At 42.4% G+C, this 24,574-nt stretch overlaps 1 protein-coding gene across 1 annotated transcript in view; it reads left to right on the top strand.

The window, feature by feature from the left end:
* Positions 1–6,147: 6,147 nt before the first annotated feature.
* The window catches only part of LOC109893608 (anthrax toxin receptor 1-like), a 39,249-nt gene continuing 20,822 nt past the window's right edge, over positions 6,148–24,574 (top strand). The window contains exons 1-9 of the mRNA XM_031826423.1: positions 6,148–6,594; positions 11,625–11,696; positions 12,531–12,602; positions 12,770–12,851; positions 14,606–14,636; positions 14,892–14,971; positions 18,302–18,370; positions 18,460–18,540; positions 19,236–19,296. Of these exons, the coding sequence (XP_031682283.1) occupies positions 6,440–6,594; positions 11,625–11,696; positions 12,531–12,602; positions 12,770–12,851; positions 14,606–14,636; positions 14,892–14,971; positions 18,302–18,370; positions 18,460–18,540; positions 19,236–19,296 (703 nt within the window). The 5' untranslated portion in view covers positions 6,148–6,439. The remainder of the gene's footprint in view (positions 6,595–11,624; positions 11,697–12,530; positions 12,603–12,769; positions 12,852–14,605; positions 14,637–14,891; positions 14,972–18,301; positions 18,371–18,459; positions 18,541–19,235; positions 19,297–24,574) is intronic.

The following is a 24,574-nucleotide window of genomic DNA, read 5'->3' as shown; positions in this document are numbered from 1 at the left end:
CATATCAAGACCATTTCGAGGACAGCTTTTTTCCATCTACGTAACATTGCAAAAATCAGAAACTTTCTGTCCAAAAATGATGCAGAAAAATGAATCCATGCTTTTGTCACTTCTAGGTTAGACTACTGCAATGCTCTATTTTCCGGCTACCCGGATAAAGCACTAAATAAACTTCAGTTAGTGCTAAATACGGCTGCTAGAATCCTGACTAGAACCAAAAAATGTGATCATATTACTCCAGTGCTAGCCTCTCTACACTGGCTTCCTGTCAAAGCAAGGGCTGATTTCAAGGTTTTACTGCTAACCTACAAAGTATTACATGGGCTTGCTCCTACCTATCTCTCTGATTTGGTCCTGCCGTACATACCTACACGTACGCTACGGTCACAAGACTCAGGCCTCCTAATTGTCCCTAGAATTTCTAAGCAAACAGCTGGAGGCAGGGCTTTCTCCTATAGAGCTCCATTTTTATGGAACGGTCTGCCTACCCATGTCAGAGACGCAAACTCGGTCTCAACCTTTAAGTCTTTACTGAAGACTCATCTCTTCAGTGGGTCATATGATTGAGTGTTGTCTGGCCCAGGAGTTGGAAGGTGAACGGAAAGGCTCTGGAGCAACGAACCGCCCTTGCTGTCTCTGCCTGGCCGGTTCCCCTCTTTCCACTGGGATTCTCTGCCTCTAACCCCATTACAGGGGCTGAGTCACTGGCTTGCTGGGGCTCTCTCATGCCGTCCCTGGAGGGGGTGCGTCACCTGAGTGGGTTGATTCACTGTTGTGGTCATCCTGTCTGGGTTGGCGCCCCCCCCTTGGGTTGTGCCGTGGCGGAGATCTTTGTGGGCTATACTCAGCCTTGTCTCAGGATGGTAAGTTGGTGGTTGAAGATATCCCTCTAGTGGTGTGGGGGCTGTGCTTTGGCAAAGTGGGTGGGGTTATATCCTTCCTGTTTGGCCCTGTCCGGGTGTGTCCTCGGATGGGGCCACAGTGTCTCCTGACCCCTCCTGTCTCAGCCTCCAGTATTTATGCTGCAGTAGTTTATGTGTCGGGGGGCTGGGTTCAGTTTGTTATATCTGGAGTACTTCTCCTGTCCTATTCAGTGTCCTGTGTGAATCTAAGTGTGCGTTCTCTAATTCTCTCCTTCTCTCTTTCTTTCTCTCTCTCGGAGGACCTGAGCCCTAGGACCATGCCCCAGGACTACCTGACATGATGACTCCTTGCTGTCCCCAGTCCACCTGGCCATGCTGCTGTTCCAGTTTCAACTGACCTGAGCCCTAGGACCATGCCCCAGGACTACCTGACATGATGACTCCTTGCTGTCCCCAGTCCACCTGGCCATGCTGCTGCTCCAGTTTCAACTTCCACCTGACTGTGCTGCTGCTCCAGTTTCAACTGTTCTGCCTTATTATTATTCGACCATGCTGGTCATTTATGAACATTTGAACATCTTGGCCATGTTCTGTTATAATCTCCACCCGGCACAGCCAGAAGAGGACTGGCCACCCCACATAGCCTGGTTCCTCTCTAGGTTTTTTCCTAGGTTTTGGCCTTTCTAGGGAGTTTTTCCTAGCCACCGTGCTTCTACACCTGCATTGCTTGCTGTTTGGGGTTTTAGGCTGGGTTTCTGTACAGCACTTTGAGATATCAGCTGATGTACGAAGGGCTATATAAATAAATTTGATTTGATTTGATTTGTACCAGCAGAAATGGAACATAAATCACAGAAAATAGATGTTGTGGTAGCTGCAGCTGTAGAGAGGTATTTGGATGTAAAATATGTTACTGCAGAAGTTACAAGGTGTGCCGGCCTGGTAAAGGATCAGACAGGGCCAAGTAGTGGAATTAGTGGTGAGGTTTTAATTGGTGTTGGGTTAGTTGGTAGGTCAATTTTTTCGTAACTTTTCCGGTCCCCTTTCGTGTCACAAGGTGTAGTGCATTCACACAGTCGGAAAAGCTGACCACGACTCCATTTTGTTGATCCCTGCCTACAGACAGAAACTAAAACAAGAAGCTCCCACGCTGAGGTCTGTTCAACGCTGGTCCGACCAATCTGATTCCACACTCCAAGACTGCTTCCATCACGTGGACTGGGATATGTTTCGTATTGCGTCAGACAACAACATTGATGAATACGCTGATTCGGTGTGCGAGTTCATTAGAACGAGCATTGAAGATGTCGTTCCCATAGCAACGATTAAAACATTCCCAAACCAGAAACGTGGATTGATGGCAGCATTCGCGTGAAACTGAAAGCACGAACCACTGCTTTTAATCAGGGCAAGGCGACCAGAAATATGACCGAATACAAACAGTGTAGCTATTCCCTCCGCAAGGCAATCAAACAAGCTAATCGTCAGTATAGAGACAAAGTAGAATCTCAATTCAACGGCTCAGACACAAGAGGTATGTGGCAGGGTCTACAGTCAATCACGGATTACAAAATGAAAACCAGCCCCGTAACGGACCAGGATGTCTTGCTCCCAGGCAGACTAAATAACTTTTTTGCCCGCTTTGAGGACAATACAGTGCCACTGACACGGCCTGCAACCAAAACATGCGGCCTCTCCTTCACTGCAGCCGATGTGAGTAAAACATTTAAACGTGTTAACCCTCGCAAGGCTGCAGGCCCAGACGGCATCCCCAGCCGCGCCCTCAGAGCATGCGCAGACCAGCTGGCTGGTGTGTTTACGGACATATTCAATCAATCCCTATCCCAGTCTGCTGTTCCCACATGCTTCAAGAGGGCCACCATTGTTCCTGTTCCTAAGAAAGCTAAGGTAACTGAGCTAAACGACTACCGCCCAGTAGCACTCACTTCCGTCATCATGAAGTGCTTTGAGAGACTAGTCAAGGACCATATCACCTCCACCCTACCTGACACCCTAGACCCACTCCAATTTGCTTACCGCCCAAATAGGTCCACAGACGATGCAATCTCAACCACACTGCCCTAACCCATCTGGACAAGAGGAATACCTATGTGAGAATGCTGTTCATCGACTACAGCTCGGCATTTAACACCATAGTACCCTCCAAGCACGTCATCAAGCTCGAGACCCTGGGTCTCGACCCCGCCCTGTGCAACTGGGTACTGGACTTCCTGACGGGCCGCCCCCAGGTGGTGAGGGTAGGCAACAACATCTCCACCCCGCTGATCCTCAACACTGGGGCCCCACAAGGGTGCGTTCTGAGCCCTCTCCTGTACTCCCTGTTCACCCACGACTGCGTGGCCATGCACGCCTCCAACTCAATCATCAAGTTTGCGGACGACACAACAGTGGTAGGCTTGATTACCAACAACGACGAGACGGCCTACAGGGAGGAGGTGAGGGCCCTCGGAGTGTGGTGTCAGGAAAATAACCTCACACTCAACGTCAACAAAACTAAGGAGATGATTGTGGACTTCAGGAAACAGCAGAGGGAACACCCCCCTATCCAAGCACTCACAAACTTCTACAGATGCACAATCGAGAGCATCCTGGTGGGCTGTATCACCGCCTGGTACGGCAACTGCTCCGCCCACGACTGTAAGGCTCTCCAGAGGGTAGTGAGGTCTGCACAACGCATCACCGGGGGCAAACTACCTGCCTTCCAGGACACCTACACCACCCGATGTTACAGGAAGGCCATAAAGATCATCAAGGACAACAACCACCCGAGCCACTGCCTGTTCACCCCGCTATCATCCAGAAGGCGAGGTCAGTATAGGTGCATCAAAGCTGGGACCGAGAGACTGAAAAACAGCTTCTATCTCAAGGCCATCAGACTGTTAAACAGCCACCACTAACATTGAGTGGCTGCTGCCAACACACTGACTCAACTCCAGCCACTTTAATAATGGGAATTGATGGGAAATGATGTAAAATATATCACTAGCCACTTTAAACAATGCTACCTAATATAATGTTTACATACCCTACATTATTAATCTCATATGTATACGTATATACTGTACTCTATATCATCTACTGCATCTTTATGTAATACACGTATCACTAGCCACTTTAACTATGCCACTTTGTTTACATACTCATCTCATATGTATATACTGTACTCGATACCATCTACTGCATCTTGCCTATGCCGCTCTGTACCATCACTCATTCATATATCTTTATGTACATATTCTTTTTCCCCTTACACTTGTGTGTATAAGACAGTAGTTTTGGAATTGTTAGTTAGATTACTTGTTGGTTATTACTGCATTGTCGGAACTAGAAGCACAAGCATTTCGCTACACTCGCATTAACATCTGCTAACCATGTGTATGTGACAAATCAAATTTGATTTGATAGGTGGCGGTGTATGCATCTTTCAGTTGGTTGCGATCTGTCAATACAAATTTAAAGAAGAAGGGTTTCGGGAATAAGTTGAAAAGGACCTTGACACTGTTAATCAGGCAGCACAAATTGAATTTACAATGACAAGAAGAAAAGTGCATTGCAGAGGAAGGAGCGTACTGATTCATTGCAGGGATCATCAACTAGAGTCAGTCGCGAGACAATTTTTTTCTTGAGCGGATGATCAGGGGGCCGGAACATAATTATACAAATCATTTTTAGACTGCAAACTGACTGCCGGAAGCTTAAATATATATAATATATTAATTTAAAACCTTGCGATCACATAAACTGAGTATACAAAGCATTAACCTTTTACTAGAGGGAGCTAAATCAGGGTCACACAGTGTTTCTTGGTATTCTTGAACAAATATACTTTGAAACAAAAGTATACACCGTTACACACACGGTTATGTAAAAAAAAAAAAGAGTCAGATATAGAGTTGAAATATATTACATTTCGAGTTTGCATCCCAATATTACAATTTATATACATCACAGAAGACTGAAACAAAACCATTTGCCATAGTTTTAGGTGGTTTATTATTTATATTTTTGACTTTATTATGAAAAATATTAATAACATTCCACTCATGAGGCCAATAGAGGGCGCTTGTGGTCATTAGACTGCAGGAAATTAAGAATACCTGCTCTTTCCATGACGTGACCAGGTGAAAGCTATGATCCCTTATTGAGGTCACTTGTTCAATCCACTTCAATCAATGTAGATGAAGGAGAGTAGACAGGTTTGAAGAAGGATTATTAAGCCTTGAGACAATTGAGACATGGATTGTGAATGTGTGCCATTCAGAGGGTGAATGGGCAAGACAAAAGATTTAAGTGACTGAACGGATATGGTAGTAGGTGTCAGGCACACCGGGTTTGTGTCAAGAACTGCAACGCTGCTGTGTTTTTCACGTTTAACAGTTCCCTGTGTGTATCAAGAATGGTCCACCACTCAAAGGACATTCAGCCAACTATACAAAACTGTGGGAAGAATTGGAGTCAACATGGGCCAGCATCCCTGTGGAACGCTTGGCACCTTGTAGAGTCCATGCCTAAAATAATTGACGCTGGCCTCCTATCTGTTTGTGCTCTTGCCAACTCCATTGCTGTCATTGTCAAGCCAAATGTTTTTTTTTTTTATGTCAATGACTGACAAGGTCATTTCCGATTGAGCTGACATATGCAGCGTTTACCGTGAATGCCGTCTCTGCCAACGCGGTAACATTTCTTCAAATTTCAATCACGCTGTAACGCTGAACTTCTGCGATACGGATTGAATAGAGTCCTGAATCTTTTATTATTGAACATTGTCCCAGTCAAATAAATTATGTAAAATAAACATAATTAGCACCCTTAGGTAAGACAATGCATGTGAATAAAGGAACTATGTGGAATATTTGATTCTGTTCTGATGAATGATGTGTGTTTGTAACAAGCCACCCTGTGATCACTACTACAAACTATTGAAAAACAATTACTTTTACCAACAGTTGATAGCTGGACTTCTAACTAACGTCAATTGATTTTGCCAGGTTTTAATTACACTGCTGCTACCGACTTTGTAGAAAAAAACATAGTAAATAGTTAACTTTTTGTAATTGTAAACTTTATGCAAAGTTGTGTGCTAAAAAGAAAATAAAAAAATACGGCAAAATACTACAGGGGAATCATAATCACTGCAGTCATAACCCACTTGCCACTAAGTGGCACTATTGCTGAGGATGTAGGAAACAGAGGGAAGAAAGAAAGAAAAACAATAGAAAGAAAGGAAAAAGTACTGCATGACAAAAATGTATCCCCACTGCCAGTGTGTGTGTGTGTTGATTTGAGAGAGTGTTTGACCTGGAACAGCTCTTCCTGATTCAGTCCAAGCAGCTCCACTCCCCCTCTCCCGGCACAGGACTGCTGCTGTGGAGATGGGATGCTGATCCAGACTGCGAATATTTCATGCCTGGAATCTTAACTCTGGGTGGATCACCGCACCGCGAGGCGGTGTGCTGGGGAACACAGGAACTATCTGAAAGGAGATTATTTGGACTAGTTTGGACTTTTTGAAGGTGTTCATTTTGATTTTGCAGCTTTCTCCTGAAGCTGGAATAATGTCTCTGGGCAGTTGCAGGCAGACTATGCTTGCAGCAGAGATCTGCACCCTGATGGCAATTCTGGTGGCAGGCACTGCAGGACAGAGCCAGGACGGGAGGGAGGCAGGGTCCTCCTGCTACGGGGGGTTTGACCTTTACTTCGTTTTGGACAAGTGAGTGTTCTCCTCTGTCTTCTTGCCTGCTCCAAGTCTCACTTTTCTGCAGGAGCATCCATAGAGGCTCTGTAGCAGCCTGCTTCCATTTAGTCCCAGCAAGTCACCTACCACATGTTGGACATTTCTATACATTCTTATCATTATTGCCCAGAGAAATACTTACACCGAGAAATGACATTTTCCTATAAAAAAAATTTTTTATGGAGTGATCCACTAATCGGAACCAGAGGCATGATAATTGGAAGTGTTTGAGCATAGGGTTGGGGTGGTTGAAGAGGGAAATAGAGTTGGTGGAGGGGAGGGGGTGCTTGGGCTGAGGTACATATGCAGAAATTAGAGCAGGTATGTAGATGATATGCAGTCTAAGAGACCCAGGGAGCCAGAGGCTGCATACTAACCTCTCCCTAGTGGTTCCAATCAGTTCCACTAAAGCTGCACAGCAGAAAACTGGTCAAATCTACTTCCTCAGCTTTCCCCGCCTGCTCTATCAAGAGGCTCCATTTGTTTCTACTGGAAAACGAAATTGGGAAAAAACTGCCAACAAAAAACATAGGCAATCTGTAAACTTGTTGTGCGAGCCTTAGAATCTCTGTTTTCACAAAACATTGCCCATATGGCATGTAGGATGCTGGGTAATGCTAGTATATTATTGTTATGTGTTCAAGTCATGTGTTCCTTACCGTTCCAGACTCACCCCGCCCACTGTCTCCAAATTCTTTTAAAGATGGTGATTTCCCCCCCCCCAATTATTGGCAGCTCCATTGCAATGATATTTCTGTGGCGCACCATACTAAAATACAGAACTACAGTAATTTCGAGCTTCCATAAGGGAAAGTTTTTTGACATTGGAGTGTGAGGTGGCATCCAGTTAGTGCTGTCTTATTCTATTCTCATCCACAATACGGTGAGCAGTCACGCTAGAGGATATATGAAAGCTAGCAAATATGATGATTTTAGAATAAAATAGCCCCACAAAACCATTAGTTCATGTATTTTTTTTTACAAGTTGTTTGGATGCATGTGGTAACACTTACCATAAAAATAACCAAGTTTACAATAAAAGTAAATAAAATTCTGCTCTTGAACGTGCAAAGGCAATCAGATCCGTTTTGAAGTGAGAAAACAATACATTTCTACTTTAGATAATTTTTTGCTGCTTTACATTTCATCCCACAAGCAATTCAAATATGTCATATTAACAGTTCTATAGATCAGTGTTTCCCAAACTCTGTCCTAGGGCCCCCTCTGTGTGCATGTTTTGGGGGGTTGGGCAGGATCGAGTTTGGGAAACCCTGCTATAGATCACATACAGTATTTCACACACTTTAATCAGAATACAGTATGCATGGGTGAAATGTGTGACTGTCTTCATACAACATGCAGAGCAATGGTAGCTACTTCATGACTCCCCCGTCGTTTCCCCTTCCACAGTGCGGTGTGCAGTGGGGAGAGCTCCTGTCTTTCTCTATGCCCCAAACCTCTCTCCATGTGTGTCTGGTCTGCAGAACCCTTTCACCATTAGGCCCAGATGTTCCAAAGCTCCAGAGTGTTTGGCAGCTGTGTCAGGACTGGGACTCATATCACAGTACAACGGACAGAAAAACAAGTGAGAGGGAAGAAAAGAGAGGCAAAGAAAGAAAGGACAGAGAGAAAAATCTTTTGATTTATCCTTTCGCAATCAAATTATTCAGACTTTCAAGCATCAACATCTTTCAAATACGTAAACATATCCATTAAATATGTGGGACATTCTATAAGTATTCATAACTGCTGTATTGCTAATTCTGTCAGTCTGAATTGGCCAATCACTCAAAACCTCTGGCACGTCTTTAGGCCAACAGAAAAAGGCACATTAAGTTCCATCCTTAACAAAACCTGTCTATATGCACCACACTTATCAAGTCTAAAGTGGTCACATCTCAAAGTTGCATTGACATTATCCTATTTGACTGGCTTTTTGGAAAAGCTGTGCTCATTTCCTGAGTCTAGTGTTGCTGTCCAAGGTAATCATCAAACACATACTGGTAATCATCTGAATAATATTTTTCCTTAATGCTGTCCAAACTACTCCCCATTTCACGAGGTCCCTGCTTTTATTTTTTATTTGATTTATTAGGATCCCCATTATCCAATGCCAATGGTGACAGCTAGTCTTACTGGGGTCCGACACATAACAAAAAATACATGACAGACAAAAGACTTTAAAATGTACATACATTTAAAAACATTAACATGTAGTGTATGTGTGCGAATCTATCAGTTACACATACATGTCAGTACATACACACAACAGGTAGGTCACATGGGGAGAGTCGTTGTGCCGTGAGGTGTTGCTTTATTTGTGTTTTGAAACTTCTGCTATATAATGGAAGGGAGTTCCATGCACTCAAGGCTCTGTATAATACTGCACTGTATTTCCTTGACATATATACTGTATTTCCTTGAATTTATTTTGGACCTGGGGACTGTGAAAAGACCCCTGGTGGCATGTCTGGTGGGGTAAGTGTGTATGTCATTGCTGTGTGTAAATTGAGAATGCAAATAATTAGGAATTTCCAACATTAATGTTTCTTATAAAAACAAGAAGTGGCATAGTCAATCTTTCCTCAACTCTTAGCCAAGAGAGACTGGCATGCATAGTATTCATATTAGCCCTCTGATTACAGTGAAGAGCAAGACGTGTCGCTCTGTTCTGGGCCTACTACAGCTTAACTAGGTCTTTCTTTTCAGCACTTGACCATATGACTGGACAATAATCAAGATAAGATAAAAGTAGAGCCTGCAGGACTTGCTTTGTGGAGTGTGGTGTCAAAAAAGCAGAGGATCTCTTTATTAGGTGGCAGGTAGCCTAGTGGTTAGAGTGTTGGACTTATAACGGAAAGGTTGCAAGATCTAATCCCCGAGCTGACAAGGTAAAAATCAGTCGTTCTGCCCCTGAAGGCAGTTCACCCACTTTTCCTAGTCTGTCATTGTAAATAATATTTTTTTCTTAACTGACTTGCCTAGTTAAATAAAGGTTACATTTAAAAAAATATATATATGTATATTGTCACGTGGTTAAAAATACCATGGGACCACGCAGCCGTCATAGCACTCAGGAAGGAGACGCGTTCTGTCTCCTAGAGATGAACGTACTTTGGTGCGAAATGTGCAAATCAATCCCAGAACAACAAAGGACCTTGTGAAGAGGCTGTATCACATTACATTATTATGTAGTGTTTATGAAGGCTTTATGTAGCCTTTATAAGCTGCACGTAATTTAAAGCGGGACAATTTAAAGTCATTAAGCTGTCATCTTAGTTGATATAGAATGGGAATATGTTTTCAAATACATTTTCTTCCAAAATGCCATGAACAAATTCGACCTCAATTTAAGAACGACCCACTTGAGAAAAAACATATTTCTATAAAAAGGTATTACATTAGTGCACACTTTCTCTCTCTTTCCCTATTTCTCGCACACACATTATTATTTTTTAAAACATTTTAGTCATTTAGACAATGCTCTTATGCAGAGTCACTTAGTGAGGGCACAAATTTTACAAACTTAGTGCACAAACTTAGTGAGTGCAAAGTAGTGAGTGCACAAATTTCCGTACTGGGCGAAATCCTCTTTTTGCTGGTTCTACATAGAAGTAAGGGCTTAGATAATGTGTTGGAGCTATACACGTCTGGCCCATTCTCTTCACTCAAACTGCCTTTGATTGTGATTCTGAAAATATTTCCTGATAGAAGTCAATCATAATGGAATGTGTATGGCATGCATTCAAAGTAAAACCCCAGAGAGGATAAAAATACTTATTCTACAACGTCTGCGGTCTAAATGAAAAAGTAAAGGAAGTACACAGTATCTATTCTCTGTGTCTGTGTCAGTGAAAGGTGGGGGGAAAAAACTATATTGACAGGCTCTGTTGTTTTATCCGTAACTATGTCATTACCAGTGATGTAAACTACTATAAAGTACTACTTAAGTAGTTTTGGGGGGTATCTGTACTTTACTATTTATATTTTTGACAACTTCTACTTTACTACACTCGTATAGAAAATTATGTACTTTTTACTCCATACATTTCCCCTGACATTCAAAAGTACTCATTACATTTTGAATGCTTAGCAGGACAGAAAATGGTCCAATTCCCACACTTATCAAGAGAATATCCTTGTTCATCCCTACTGTCTCTGATCTGACAGATTTACTAAACACAAATGCTTTAAAAAAAAAATGATGTCGGAGTGTGACCCTGGCTATCCGTAAGTATAGTAAAAAGAAAAAGAACATTGTGCCGTCTGGTTTGCTTAATATAAGGAAATGTAAATTCTTCATACTTTTAACTTTTGATACTTAAGTATATTTAAAACTAAATACTTTTAGACTTTTACTCAAGTAGTATTTTACTGGGTGTCTTTCACACGAGTCATTTTCTATTAAGTATCTTTACTTTTACTCAAGTATTAGAATGTAGTACTTTTTCCACCACTGGTCATTACAGTGTTTCTCTGATGGTTGAATTTTTCTCTCTATCACCACAGATTTGGTATATTTAAGCAATAAGGCATGGGGGGTGTGGTATATGGCCAATATATGGTATACTGTTCTTACGCACGATGCAACAAGGAGTGCCTGGATACAGCCCTTAGCCGTGGTATATTGGCCATACAGTATACCACAAAACCAAGAGGTGCCTTATTGCTTTTATAAACTGGATAGCAACATACAGTAATTAGAAGAGTACAAATAAATGTTTTGTTATACCCGCGATATACCACAGCTTTCAACCAATCAGCATTCAGGGCTCGAACCACCCAGTTCATAAAATTGGTTGATGCATGTTACATCTGAACAGGATAATGCGTTATGTAACATCTGAGCAGGATAACGCATTATCATTAGCTAACGCCCTGTAGAGAGCTGATTGGAGGACACACGGAAGCAGCGATTGGTTTGTGGACAGTTCAATCATGGTAGCTGTAAGGGCCCTTTTAACAGCTCCACCACAATAACAGACATCTTCTAACCTTTCTTTTAGGTCCGGGAGTGTGCAGCACCACTGGAATGAGATCTATTACTTTGTTGATCACCTGGCTCATAAATTCATAAGGTACAGTATTGCCTGGATCGTTACCCAGATACCACTACAAGTACCAGAGAGCTCAATTAATGTATACTGGCCAGTAAGGATGTATCAATTCCAGTAAGGATATAAACAGACATGTTTTTGCACAAAGTATTTGGACAAGACAGCAAAATACATAAAGAGATGATGTCTGTGTGTCAACTTTGGTTTCTACTGTGTTATTGACTTGTTAATTGTTTACTCCATGTGTAACTCTTTGTTGTCTGCTCACACTGCTATGCTTTATCTTGGCCAGGTCGCAGTTGCAAATGAGAACTTGTTCTCAACTAGCCTACCTGGTTAAATAAAGGTGAAATAAAAATTAAAATAAAAAAAATAAAAAATAAATGTGGAAATACCCTCCCATCTACATGTAACTGGCAAAATAAAGGAAACACCAACATAAAATGTCTTGATAGGGCTTTGGGCCATAACAAGCCAGAACAGCTTCATTGCACCTTGACATAGATTCTACAAGTGTCTGGAACTCTATTGGAGAAACTCCATCATTTGGTGTTTTGTTGACGGTGGTGGAAAACGCTGTCTTAGGCGCCATTCCAGAATCTCCCATAAGCTTTCAATTGGGTTGTGATCTGGTGACTGAGACGGCCATGGCATATGGTTTACGTCACTTTCAAGCTCATCAAACCAGCATAGCATAGCCATTGTATCCAAAATAACGGCCTGCCCAGCATTTTTATACATGACCCTAAGCATGATGGGATGTTCATTACTTAATTAACTCAGGAACCACAACTATGTGGAAGCACCTGCTTTCAATATACGTTGTGTCCCTTATTTACTCAAGTATTTCTTTAGCCCTCAGCTGCGGATGTCCTTCATTGTATTTTCTACAGAGGGACGTATCCTGATGAAACTAACAGAAGACAGGCAAGACATAATCCCCTCATAATACAACACTTTTAATTATCTGCCCATTTGACTCATTGGTCAATCGTTTTGTGGAGGGTACTGTGTGTCAATCCTTCTATTACGGGGGTACTGCCCACACGATACACTGACGGTACCAATGGTATATTGTGGTTGGGTGTGAGCAGGGAGCAGATTCGGGCAGGCCTGGAAGAGCTCCGCATGGTGCATCCTGGGGGAGACACTTTTATGCACAAAGGGTTCCAAAGGGTGAGTAATGGATTGGAGACCAGTAGCTGAAGGTAACTGGGGCAACAGCTAGATGTCCTTCTGCAAAAATGACAAAAATCTATTTTTATTTTCACATAATCTATCTATGGGTAAAAGCAGAAGACAAATTGCTGTCTCATATTGGTCAATAAAGTACAGTGGGGCAAAAAAAGTATTTAGTTAGCCACCAATTGCGCAAGTTCTCCCACTTGAAAAGATGAGAGGCCTGTAATTTTCATCATAGGTACCCTTCAACTATGAAAAATCTAGAAAATGACATTGTAGGATTTTTAATGAATTTATTTGCAAATTATGGTGGAAAATAAGTATTTGGTCAATAACAAAAATGTATCTCAATACTTTGTTATATACCCTTTGTTGGCAATGACAGAGGTCAAACGTTTTCTGTAAGTCTTCACAAGGTTTTCACACACTGTTGCTGGTATTTTGGCCCATTCCTCCAAGCAGATATCCTCTAGAGCAGTGATGTTTTGGGGCTGTTGCTGGGCAACACAGACTTTCAACTCCCTCCACAGATTTTCTATGGGGTTGAGATCTGGAGACTGGCTAGGCCACTCCAGGACCTTGAAATGCTTCTTATGAAGCCACTCCTTCGTTGCCCGGGTGGTGTGTCATGGGATCATTGTCATGCTGAAAGACCCAGCCACGTTTCATCTTCAATGCCCTTGCTGATGGAAGGAGGTTTTCACTCAAAATCTCACGATACATGGCCCCATTCATTCTTTCCTTTACATGGATCAGTCGTCCTGGTTCCTTTGCAGAAAAACAGCCCCAAAGCATGATGTTTCCACCCCCATGCTTCACAGTAGATATGGTGTTCTTTGGATGCAACTCAGCATTCTTTGTACTCCAAAAACGAGTTTTTACCAAAAAGTTATATTTTGGTTTCATCTGACCATATGACATTCTCCCAATCTTCTTCTGGATCATCCAAATGCTCTCTAGCAAACTTCAGACAGGCCTGGACATGTACAGGCTTAAGCAGGGGGACACGTCTGGCACTGCAGGATTTGAGTCCCTGGCGGCGTAGTGTGTTACTGATGGTAGGCTTTGTTACTTTGGTCCCAGCTCTCTGCAGGTCATTCACTAGGTCCCCCCGTGTGGTTCTGGGATTTTTGCTCACCGTTCTTGTGATCATTTTGACCCCATGGGGTGAGATCTTGCATGGAGCTCCAGATTGAGGGAGATTATCAGTGATCTTGTATGTCTTCTATTTCCTAATAATTGCTCCCACAGTTGATTTCTTCAAACCATTGCAGATTCAGTCTTCCCAGCCTGGTGCAGGTCTACAATTTTGTTTCTGGTGTCCAGCTCTTTGTTCTTGGCCATAGTGGAGTTTGGAGTGTGACTGTTTGAGGTTGTGGACAGGTGTCTTTTATACTGATAACAAGTTCAAACAGGTGCCATTAATACAGATAGCGAGTGGAGGACAGAGGAGCTTCTTAAAGAAGAAGTTACAGGTCTGTGAGAGCCAGAAATCTTGCTTGTTTGTAGGTGACCAAATACTTATTTTCCACCATAATTTGCAAATAAATTCATTAAAAATCCTACAATGTGATCTTCTGGATTTTTTTTCTCATTTTGTCTGTCATAGTTGAAGTGTACCTATGATGAAAATTACAGGCCTCTCTCATCTTTTTAAGTGTGAGAACTTGCACAATTGGTGGCTGACTAAATACTTTTTTTGCCCCACTGTATCCTTCTAAACATTCTGCTTCTATCTGCTCCTCCAGGCCAGTGAACAAATCTACTATGCTGGTGACAGTGAGTAGATTATTCTTGTTTTTTTGCACTTGGAATAAATAATTTGGGTAGAACTCTGGCTCTCTTTATGTCATAAGTAGACACAAAACAGTACAAATAAAACCCATTGAACCCAATTTATGGTATCAGAGGTAATAGAATGAATTATCCAATTATTATCTTCACCTTCAGAGACAGATAGACAGTACAGTCTGTGTTCTGAGGAGATTTTGTTCTGCTCTATTGTCTTGTAAGTAATTTGTCCTGGTCCATCAGGTTTCCGTACGGCCAGTGTCATCATTGCCTTGACAGATGGCGAACTGAGGGAGAATCAGTTTGATCTGGCAGAGAGAGAGGTGAGATAAATATTGGTTTTAGACCTACAGTAATGGATGATCTATTGGCAATGTCTACGGTATCTCTACACTCACAGAGTGAGGAGAGTTCAAATAGCTAACCACATTCCACAGGATATTCCAGTCCTGGAAGAGCGGGTTCTCAGTACTCTGCTGCCTGTCATAATCTGCAATTATCATTATTAGAAACTCTGTTTCTGATAATACACTATATATATACACAAAAGTATGTGGACACCCCTTCAAATTAGTGGATTCGGCTATTTCAGTCACACTCATAACTGACAGGTGTATTAAATGGAGCACACAGCCATGCAATCTCCATAGACAAAAATTGGCAGTAGAATGGCCTTACTGAAGAGCTCAGTGACTTTCAACGTGGCACTGTCAAAGGATTCCACCTTTCCAACAAGTCAGTTCATAAAATGTCTGCCCTGCTAGAGCTTCCCCAGTCAACTGTAAGTGCTGTTATTGTGAAGTGGACATGTCTAAGATCAACAACAGCTCAGCTGCGAAGTGGTAGGCCGCACAAGCTCACAGAACGGGACCGCCGAGTGCTGAAGCGCATAGCACGTAAAAAATGGTTTGTTCTTGGTTGCAATACTCACTACAGAGTTCCAAACTGCCTCTGGAAGCAACGTTTTTGCAAAACCTGTTCGCCGGGAGCTTCATGAAATGGGTTTCCATGGCCGAGCAGCCACACACAAGCCTAAGATCACCATGCGCAATGCCAAGCATCGGCTGGAGTGGTGTAAAGCTTGCCGCCATTGGACTCTGGAGCAGTGGAAATGCTTTCTCTGGAGTGATGAATAACGCTTCCCCATCCGGCAGTCCGACGGACGAATCTGGGTTCGGCGGATGCCAGGAGAATGCTACCTGCCCAATGCATACAGTAGTGCCAACTGTAAAGTTTGATGGAGGAGGAATAATGGTCTGGGGCCGTTTTCATGGTTCGGGATAGGCCCCTTAGTTCCAGTGAAGGGAAATCTTAACGCAACAGCATGCAATTACATTCTAGACAATTCTGTGCTTTCCAACTTTGTAGCAACAGTTTGGGGAAGGGCCTTTCCTGTTTCAGCATAACAATGCCCCTGTGCACAAGAGAGGTCCATACAGAAATGGTTTGTCGAAATCCGTGTGGAAGAACACGGCCTGCACAGAACCCTGACCTCAACCCCATCGAACACCTTTAAGATGAATTGGAACGCCGACTGCAAGCCAGGCCTAATCGCCCAACACCAGTGCCCGACCTCACTAATACTCTTGTGGCTGAATGGAAGCAAGTCCCCGCAGTAATGTTCCAAGATGTAGTGGAAAGCCTTCCCATAAGAGTGGAGGCTGTTACAGCAGCAAAGGAGGGATCAACTCCATATTAATGCCCATGATTTTGGAATGAAATGTTATACGAGCAGGTGTCTACATACTTTTGGTTATGTAGAATATCTTCCTGCAGCTGGTTACATCAGTAATTACAGCTAGTGAAATGTAAAAGAGCCTAAACTCAAGCCTTTCAATAACTGGATGTTTCCATCAGTCCATACATTGGCTGATGCTAATTTTGTGCAGAACTTCCTAGACTTGAGAAGTTTACTTAAACTCACCAAGACCCAAGAAGTCATCATGGGCTGTGGAAGATCACCCAAAGCACTGTAACTAAATGAGGACACAGAGGTTTTTCGAATTTCAACAAACAAAAACCCTTATTTTTCTTTTTAGGAACTCAGTTGGGGTCTCAATTTACTGTTGAGAGTTAGAGTAGTAGAATACACAAGGTGGTATTTCGAAACATAGTTGTCACTCACTAGCTAGGTTTCCATTCAATTGGCATAAAAAACAATCTGAGCATTTGTCACCAGAGGTATTTCCATCAAATTGATTTGTTGCAGATAAAACGCTGCGCATGATGACATAATGTGCATAAAATATATTTTGCCATTCAATTCCCATTCCCAAAGTAAAATGTGTTTCCATTGCATTTTCAACTCTAATGATGTTTTTTTCACAATTTTTTTTTGTGTTATATAGTGAGTGTGCACATTCTGGTATTGGCACATGCACTCTAGCCAACAGCACTAGCTGTACACTGTTGGCTAAAGCACAATTATAGTCTACATTATGAGATTATTATTATGGACAAAAGAGCGAGATTATTTGTATTTGTCAAATGTCAAATGTGATTATCATGCCACCAGAATAAGATCCTCAATATTTATTGGAAAGGAGCATCAAGCTCATACCTTGCATTTTCACCACCATCATCATTTATTTCATCTGTAACCTAATAAACTGTATGCTTTCACGATGAGTCGTAGTGGAAAGACCACACAACATGTCATCGCATGACTCCAAGTTTATTTCGATATGATGGCTATTATATCAACATTTGCGCATAAAAATCGTTTCCACCAAAAATGTTTGCATAATAAATTTGACCGACACAGAAAGATCCCACCTTGTCTATCGTATTTTCTTTTGTCGACATTTGAAAAGTTTACAGAAAAATGTAGTGTTTCCATCAGGCCTGTAATGACATTTTTTGTACTTTATACACGTAAAAAGGTTGGATGGAAACCTTGTTACTGACAGTCACTCAATTAGCCCATGTCAGTATATTAAATACATTGGTAAATTTGTCTAACCAGCTATCTGGCCAGCTATCAAAACTAATTTGTTTACTTTTTGTTAATAAAATACTTTTTCTGCTAACAGAACCCTCTGTACTTATTACATTATAGTTTTCAATCCTGGTGCTGAGATAATGTGTAGCGGCTAATTGTATAGCTAATAGGCTATGTGTTTGTAGATCGACTAAGGTGAATGAACCTACCGCAGCCAAGGTGATAATGGCTGAAGTCATTGTATAGTTTTTAAACTGTATATAAATTCAGTAAATGAGCTCCGGCTTTCTTAAAATTCACCCTGTCCGTGGACCTCACCAAAACTCAGACTCTGGTTATGACCATGAAAGCACAAGATTTAACCAAAGCAATCGATCAAGTGGACTGCTACAAAAATGCCTGCACCGTTATAGACAGCAAACTCTGCTTTGGAGAAAACTTGGACATCTTTGTCTCCATGTGTCAGCCATGACTCAAGACTAAATATCTGCACAAACTGAGATGGCTGGAGAAAACCCCCAAATCTGTCGTGCATGCCTTCCATAGATGCTTCCTAGAATCAATGCTCATCCTTTATGGAGACACCTTTATACACTGTGTTGTATTGGTTTTCTATATATCTAACACCAGACATGAAGTTCTCTCTACTTTGGTCAATATAGAGTTATGAAATAACTTTAATGTCTATTTGTGTGACCCTTTTGAAAACTAGGCCAGCCGATCGCGTCAACTGGGCGCCTCAGTCTACTGCGTGGGAGTAAAAGACTTCAATGAAACCCAGGTGAGCCACGTTCACATGTTTCTGTTGTGAGCAGGGGATTATTATTGTTATTACACTGTTATTGAATTAGAATTCTCCTCACTCCCTAGCTTTGGACAATAGCCGACAGTAAGGACCATGTCTTCCCTGTGAATGATGGCTTTGAGGCACTGCAAGGAGTCATTGATTCAGTAAGGGCAATGTTGTTGGGGTTGGTAGAATGATGCAAACACCTGTTCACTATTGTAAGGTATGTTTTCAACACTGTTGAAAGTATACCATGGTATAAGATTTAAATACTTTCAACAGCTCTAACTCTTTTTGTGTTTGTCTTTTAAGTTACATTTTTTTGTCATATCCAATTACGATCTTGTCTCATCGCTGCAACTCCCCAACGAGCTCGGGAGAGGCGAAGGTCGAGACATGCGCCCTTGAAACATGACTCACCAAACCGCGCTTCTTAACACCCACCCGCATAACCCGGAAGCCACTGTTCAACTGACAACCGAGGTCAGCCTGCAGGCACCCGGCCCGCCACAAGGAGTCACTAGAGTGCGATGAGCCAAGTAAAGGCCCCAAGTCAAACTCTCCCCTAACCCGGACAACGCTGGGCCAATTGTGCGCCGCCCTATGGGACTCCCGGGCAAGGCCAGTTGTGACACAGCCTGGGATCGAACCAGGGTCTGTAGTGACACCTCAAGCACTGCGATGCAGTGCCTTAGACCGCTGCACCACTCAGGAGGCCTCAACAGCTCTAACTCTAACAGATTTACGTTTCCAGTAGTGCTGCTTCCCGCCTTCACCATTAACCATCGCCTTCTCCCTCTCATCCTCTCCCTCTCCCTCTCCCTGTTTCTCTCTCTCTTGCGATTCTCCCTTCACTCAGATCCTGAAGAGATCGTGCATCGAGATCTTGGCAGCAGAGCCCTCTAGTATCTGTGCAGGAGGTGAGTGGTGTATTAGCTCCTCTGTTGGAGTTCCAGAATAACCCATTTTAAACCTAGACAAACCCTGTATAAAATATGTTGAATTTGTACCTTGGAAACAACATCAGATCTTCAACGTAATATTCTTGATAAGAAAAAAACTATAGGCTGGGCAGCACCTCCTACTGGAGAGTTGATCAACTGTGCATTTGGAAAGCATTCCGACCCCTTGACTTATTCCACTTTGTTACGTTATAGCCTTATTCTAAAATGGATTTAAAAAATACACCACCGTTCAAAAGTTTGGGGTCACTTAGAAATGTCCTTGTTTAATTGAAAGAAAAGCATTTTAATGGACTTTTTGTCCATTAAAATAACATCCAATTGATCAGAAATACAGTGTAGACATTGTTAATGTTGTAAATTACTTTGTAGTTGGAAACGGCAGATTTTTTATGGAATATCTACATAGGCGTACAGAGGCCCATTATCAGCAACCATCACTCCTGTGTACCAATGGCACATTGTGTTAGCTAATCCAAGTTTGTCATTTCAAAAGGCTAATTGATCATTAGAAAACCCTTTTGCAATTATGTTAACACAGCTGAAAGCTGTTGGGCTGATTAAAGAAGCAATACAACTGGCCTCCTTTACACTAGGTGAGTATTAGGAGCATCACCGTTTGTGGGTTCGATTAAAGGCTCAAAATGGCCAGAAACAAAGAACATTCTTCTGAAACTCGTCAGTCTAATCTTGTTCTGAGAAATGAAGTCTATTCCATGCAAGAAGTTGGAAAGAAACTGAAGTTCTTATGTTTACTGCTCCCTTCACAGAACAGCACAAACTGTCTCTAACCAGAATAGAAAGAAGAGTGGAAGGCTCCGGTGCACAACTGAGCAAGAGGACAAGTACATTAGAGTTTCTACCCTAAGCACACAGCAAAGACAATGTAGGAATGGCTTCGGAACAAGTCTCTGAATTTCCTTGAGTGGCCCAGCCAGAGAACGGACTTGAACCCGATCGAACATCTCTGGAGAGACTTGAAAATATCTGTGCAGCGACACTCGCCATCTAACCTGACAGAGCTTGAGAGGATCTGCAGAAAAGAATGAGAGGATCTGCAGAGAAGAATGGGAGAAACTCCCCAAATACAGGTGTGCCAAGCTTGTAGCTTCATACCCAATAAGACTTTGGCGCTGGAGAAGATAGCTGATAACCAACAGTGCTATTTTGTTAGTTTTTTCGTATTGTTTGTCACTTATTTTGTACATAATGCTGCTGCTGCTACAGTCTCTTCTGGAAATCAGAACAGTGATTACTCACCTTGAACTGGACGAAGAATGTATCTTTAATTAATGAGTCGGACGAGAGGGATTTACCCCAGACACCCGAATAGGCCCTCATCCCTGTCATTCACAGGAGAAACAGATGGAAAGGATATCGCGGAAGGAGATCGGGTGCCTTGTGAGGACGCGCCAACGAGTGGCTAATCTGCTGTTGCCATCCCTACTATTGGCCAACGTACAATCGCTGGATAATAAATTGGACAAACTAAAAGCACGTATATCCTACCAACGGGACATTAAAAACCGTAATAACTTATGTTTCACCGAGTCGTGGCTGAACGACGACATGAATAACATACAGCTGGCGGGTTATACACTGTATCGGCAGGATAGAACAGCAGCCTCTGGTAAGGCAAGGGGAGACAGTCTATGTATATTTGTAAACAACAGCTGGTACACGATATCTAATGAAGTCTTAAGGTTTTGCTCACCTGAGGTAGAGTATTTCATGATAGACCACACTTTCTACACAGAGTTTTCATCTGTATTTTTCATAGCTGTCTATATACCACCACAGACTGATACTGACACTAAGACCGCGCTCAATGAGCTGTATACCGACATCAGCAAACAGGAAAACGCTCATCCAGAGGCGGCGCTCCTAGTGCCTTGGGACTTTAATGCAGGGAAACTTAAATCCGTTTTACCAAATTTCTACCAGCATGTTAAATGTGCAACAAGAGGGAAAAAGACTCTAGACCACCTTTACTCCACACACAAAGACGCATATAAAGCTCTCCCTCACCCTCCTTTTGGCAAATCTAACCAGAATTCTATCCTCCTGACTCCTGCATACAAGCAAAAATTAAAGCAGGAACCACCAGTGACTTGGTCAATAAAAAAGTGGTCAGATGAAGCAGATGCTAAGCTGCAGGACTGTTTTGCTAGCACAGACTGGAATATGTTCCGGGATTCTTCCGATGGCATTGAAGAGTACACCACATCAGTCACTGGCTTCATCAATAAGTGCACCGATGACTTCGTCCCCACAGTGACTGTACGTACATACCCCAACCAGAAGCCATGGATTACAGGCAACGTCTGCATTGAGCTAAAGGGTAGAGCAGCCGCTTTCAAGGAGCAAGAAATCTTGCTATTCCCTCAGACGAACCATCAAACAAGCAAAGCATCAATACAGGGCTAAGATTGAATCGTACTACGCCGGCTCCGACGCACGTCAGATGTGGCAGGGCTTGCAAATTATTAGAGACTACAAAGGGAAGCACAGCCGAGAGCTGCCCAGTGACACAAGCCTACCAGACAAGCTAAATTACTTCTATGCTCGCTTCGAGGCTAGTAACACTGAAGCATGCATGAGAGCATCAACTGCTCCGGACGACTGTGTGATCACGCTCTCCGCAGCCGATGTGAGTAAGACGTTAAAAAAAGGTCAACATTCACAAGGCCACAGGGCCATACGGATTGCGTTCAACACCATAGTGCCCTCAAAGTTCATCACTAAGCTAAGGACCCTGGGACTAAACACCTCCCTCTGCAACTGGATCCTGGACTTCCTGACGGGCCAGATGGTAAGGGTAGGTAACAACACATCAGCCACGCTGATCCTCAACACGGGGGCCCCTCAAGGGTGCATGCTCAGTCCCCTCCTGTACTCTCTGTTCACTCATGACTGCAAGGCCAGGCATGACTCCATTACCTTCATTAAGTTTGCAGATGACAACAGTGGTAGGCCTGATCACAAACAATGACGAGACAGCATATAGGGCGGAGATCAGAGACCTGGCTGTGTGGTGCCAGGACAACAATCTGTCCCGCAATGTGATCAAGACTAAGGAGATGATTGTGGACTACAGAAAAAGGAGGACCGAGCACACCCCCATTCTCATTGACGGGGCTGTAGTGGAGCAGGTTGAGAGCTTCAAGTTCCTTGGTGTCCACATCAACAAACGGACATGGTCCAAGCACACTAAAACAGTTGTGAAGAGGGCACGACAAAACCTATTCCCACTCAGGAGACTGAAAAAATTTGCCATGGGTCCTCAGATCCTCAAAAGGCTCTACAGCTGCACCATCGAGAGCATCCTGACTGGTTGCATCACTTCCTGGTATGGCAACTGTTCAGCCTCCGACCGCAAGGCACAATAGAGGGTAGTGCGTACGGCCCAGTACATCACTGGAGCCAAGCTTCCTGCAATCCAGGACCTCTATACCAGGCGGTGTCAGAGGAAGGCCCTAAAAATCGTCAAAGACTCCAGCCACCCTAGTCATAGACTGTTCTCCCTGCTACCGCACGGCAAGCGGTAACCGGAGCGCCAAGTCTAGGTCCAAGAGGCTTCTAAACAGCTTCTATTCACAAGCCATACGACTCCTGAACATCTAATCAAATGGCTACCCAGACTATTTGCATTGACCCCCCCCCCCCCCCCTGCACCACCTCTTCACTCTTTTACGCTGCCGCTACTCTCTGTTATTATCTCTGCATAAGTCTGCATAAGTCACTTAAATAACTCTACCTACAGTACATGTATATAATAGCTCAATTACCACGACTAACCGGTGCTGCACATTGACTCTGTACCGGTATCCATTGTATGTAGCCTCGCTATTGTTGTTTTACTGCTGCTCTTCATTATTTGCTACTTTTTTTTTTTTTTTTTTCTTAAAACTGCATTGTTGGCTAATTAAGGGCTCGTAAGTAAGCATTTCACTGTAAGGTCTACCTGTTGTATTCCGCGCATGTGACAAATAACATTTGACTTGAGCCTGTAATCGCTGCCAAAGGTGCTTCAACAAAGTACTGAGTAAAGGGTCTGAATACTTATGTAAATGTGATATTTCAGTTTTTATTTGTACTAATTTGAAGAAAGAAAAAAAATACTGTTTTTGCTTTGTCATTATGGAGTATTGTGTTTAGATTGATGAGGAAAACAAACTATTTCATCCATTTTAGAATAAGGCTGTAACGTAACAAAATGTGGGAAACAGTCAATTGGTCTGCATACCTTCCAAATGCGCTGTATCTATAGCTATCCCTTCAGTCTCCCATCCAGGGCTTTAACCAAACCCAGCCCTGCTTAGCGTTGATATTTGACTATAACCATGTGTGTGTTATCATGAGAATGATTGTTGAGAAGTCTCCACTTAATAGATTCACTGTTGCTATCTAAGTAATTCCAAAGGGTAGGTTCAACAGAGCAAATGATATGTAACGATATTTAGACCTACAGTATATAGCATTTGGGAAGTCATCAACAGCTATTGTTTACATTCTAAAAATAGACAATACATATAGGCCTAGGGCTTCAAGCTCATAAAAGTTTAAAAAATACAATAAAATAAGCAGATTAAGCCAGTGGCTCAGATTGAACTATCCAAGTAATAGATACATCTCCTTTAAATGTTTATATTTGGTTGCATTGTCAACCAAACACAATTCAATATTACTTTTGTAAGACAGTAAATAGCTTAATCTTAAGGCTATCGTACAAACTAATGTAACAGTATTTATTCAAACTTAAAATTTGTAACATCCCATGCACATTGAGGTTCCTGTAAAATTTCTTCTTATTTAATCATAGAAATCGTGCATGTTCAGGGTCGCAGTTCCGTGGAAATCTTCACAAGTGCTACAGTTATCTGAACAGAATCTCCAATGGCATTGATCACTTGCACCATGTAGTTTAATGCAATTTCAACTGCAATCCAGGTAATTTGGTTGTGCGATTAGATGACGCACATTGATAACACATTAAGTTGTTGTATAAATAAACAAAATATCTGACATTGAATTCCCATTTAAATGTTGTTGTGCTTTTAAATGGTTGAAAGCGCATTGATAACACATTTAGGTGACAACTAAACCAGAAATCAGATATGGATTTTCCATTGGAATTGAATTGTGCTTTTAGATGGTTGAAGGCATAGTGATAACACATTGGGAATTCAAAAAAACATTTTTTTGAGTGGATGAAAATAGTTTAGAATCTCATTTT

This window comes from Oncorhynchus kisutch, linkage group LG6, assembly GCF_002021735.2.
Source record: "Oncorhynchus kisutch isolate 150728-3 linkage group LG6, Okis_V2, whole genome shotgun sequence".
Classification (NCBI taxonomy): domain Eukaryota; kingdom Metazoa; phylum Chordata; class Actinopteri; order Salmoniformes; family Salmonidae; genus Oncorhynchus; species Oncorhynchus kisutch.
This window is presented reverse-complemented; position numbering and strand designations above follow the sequence as displayed.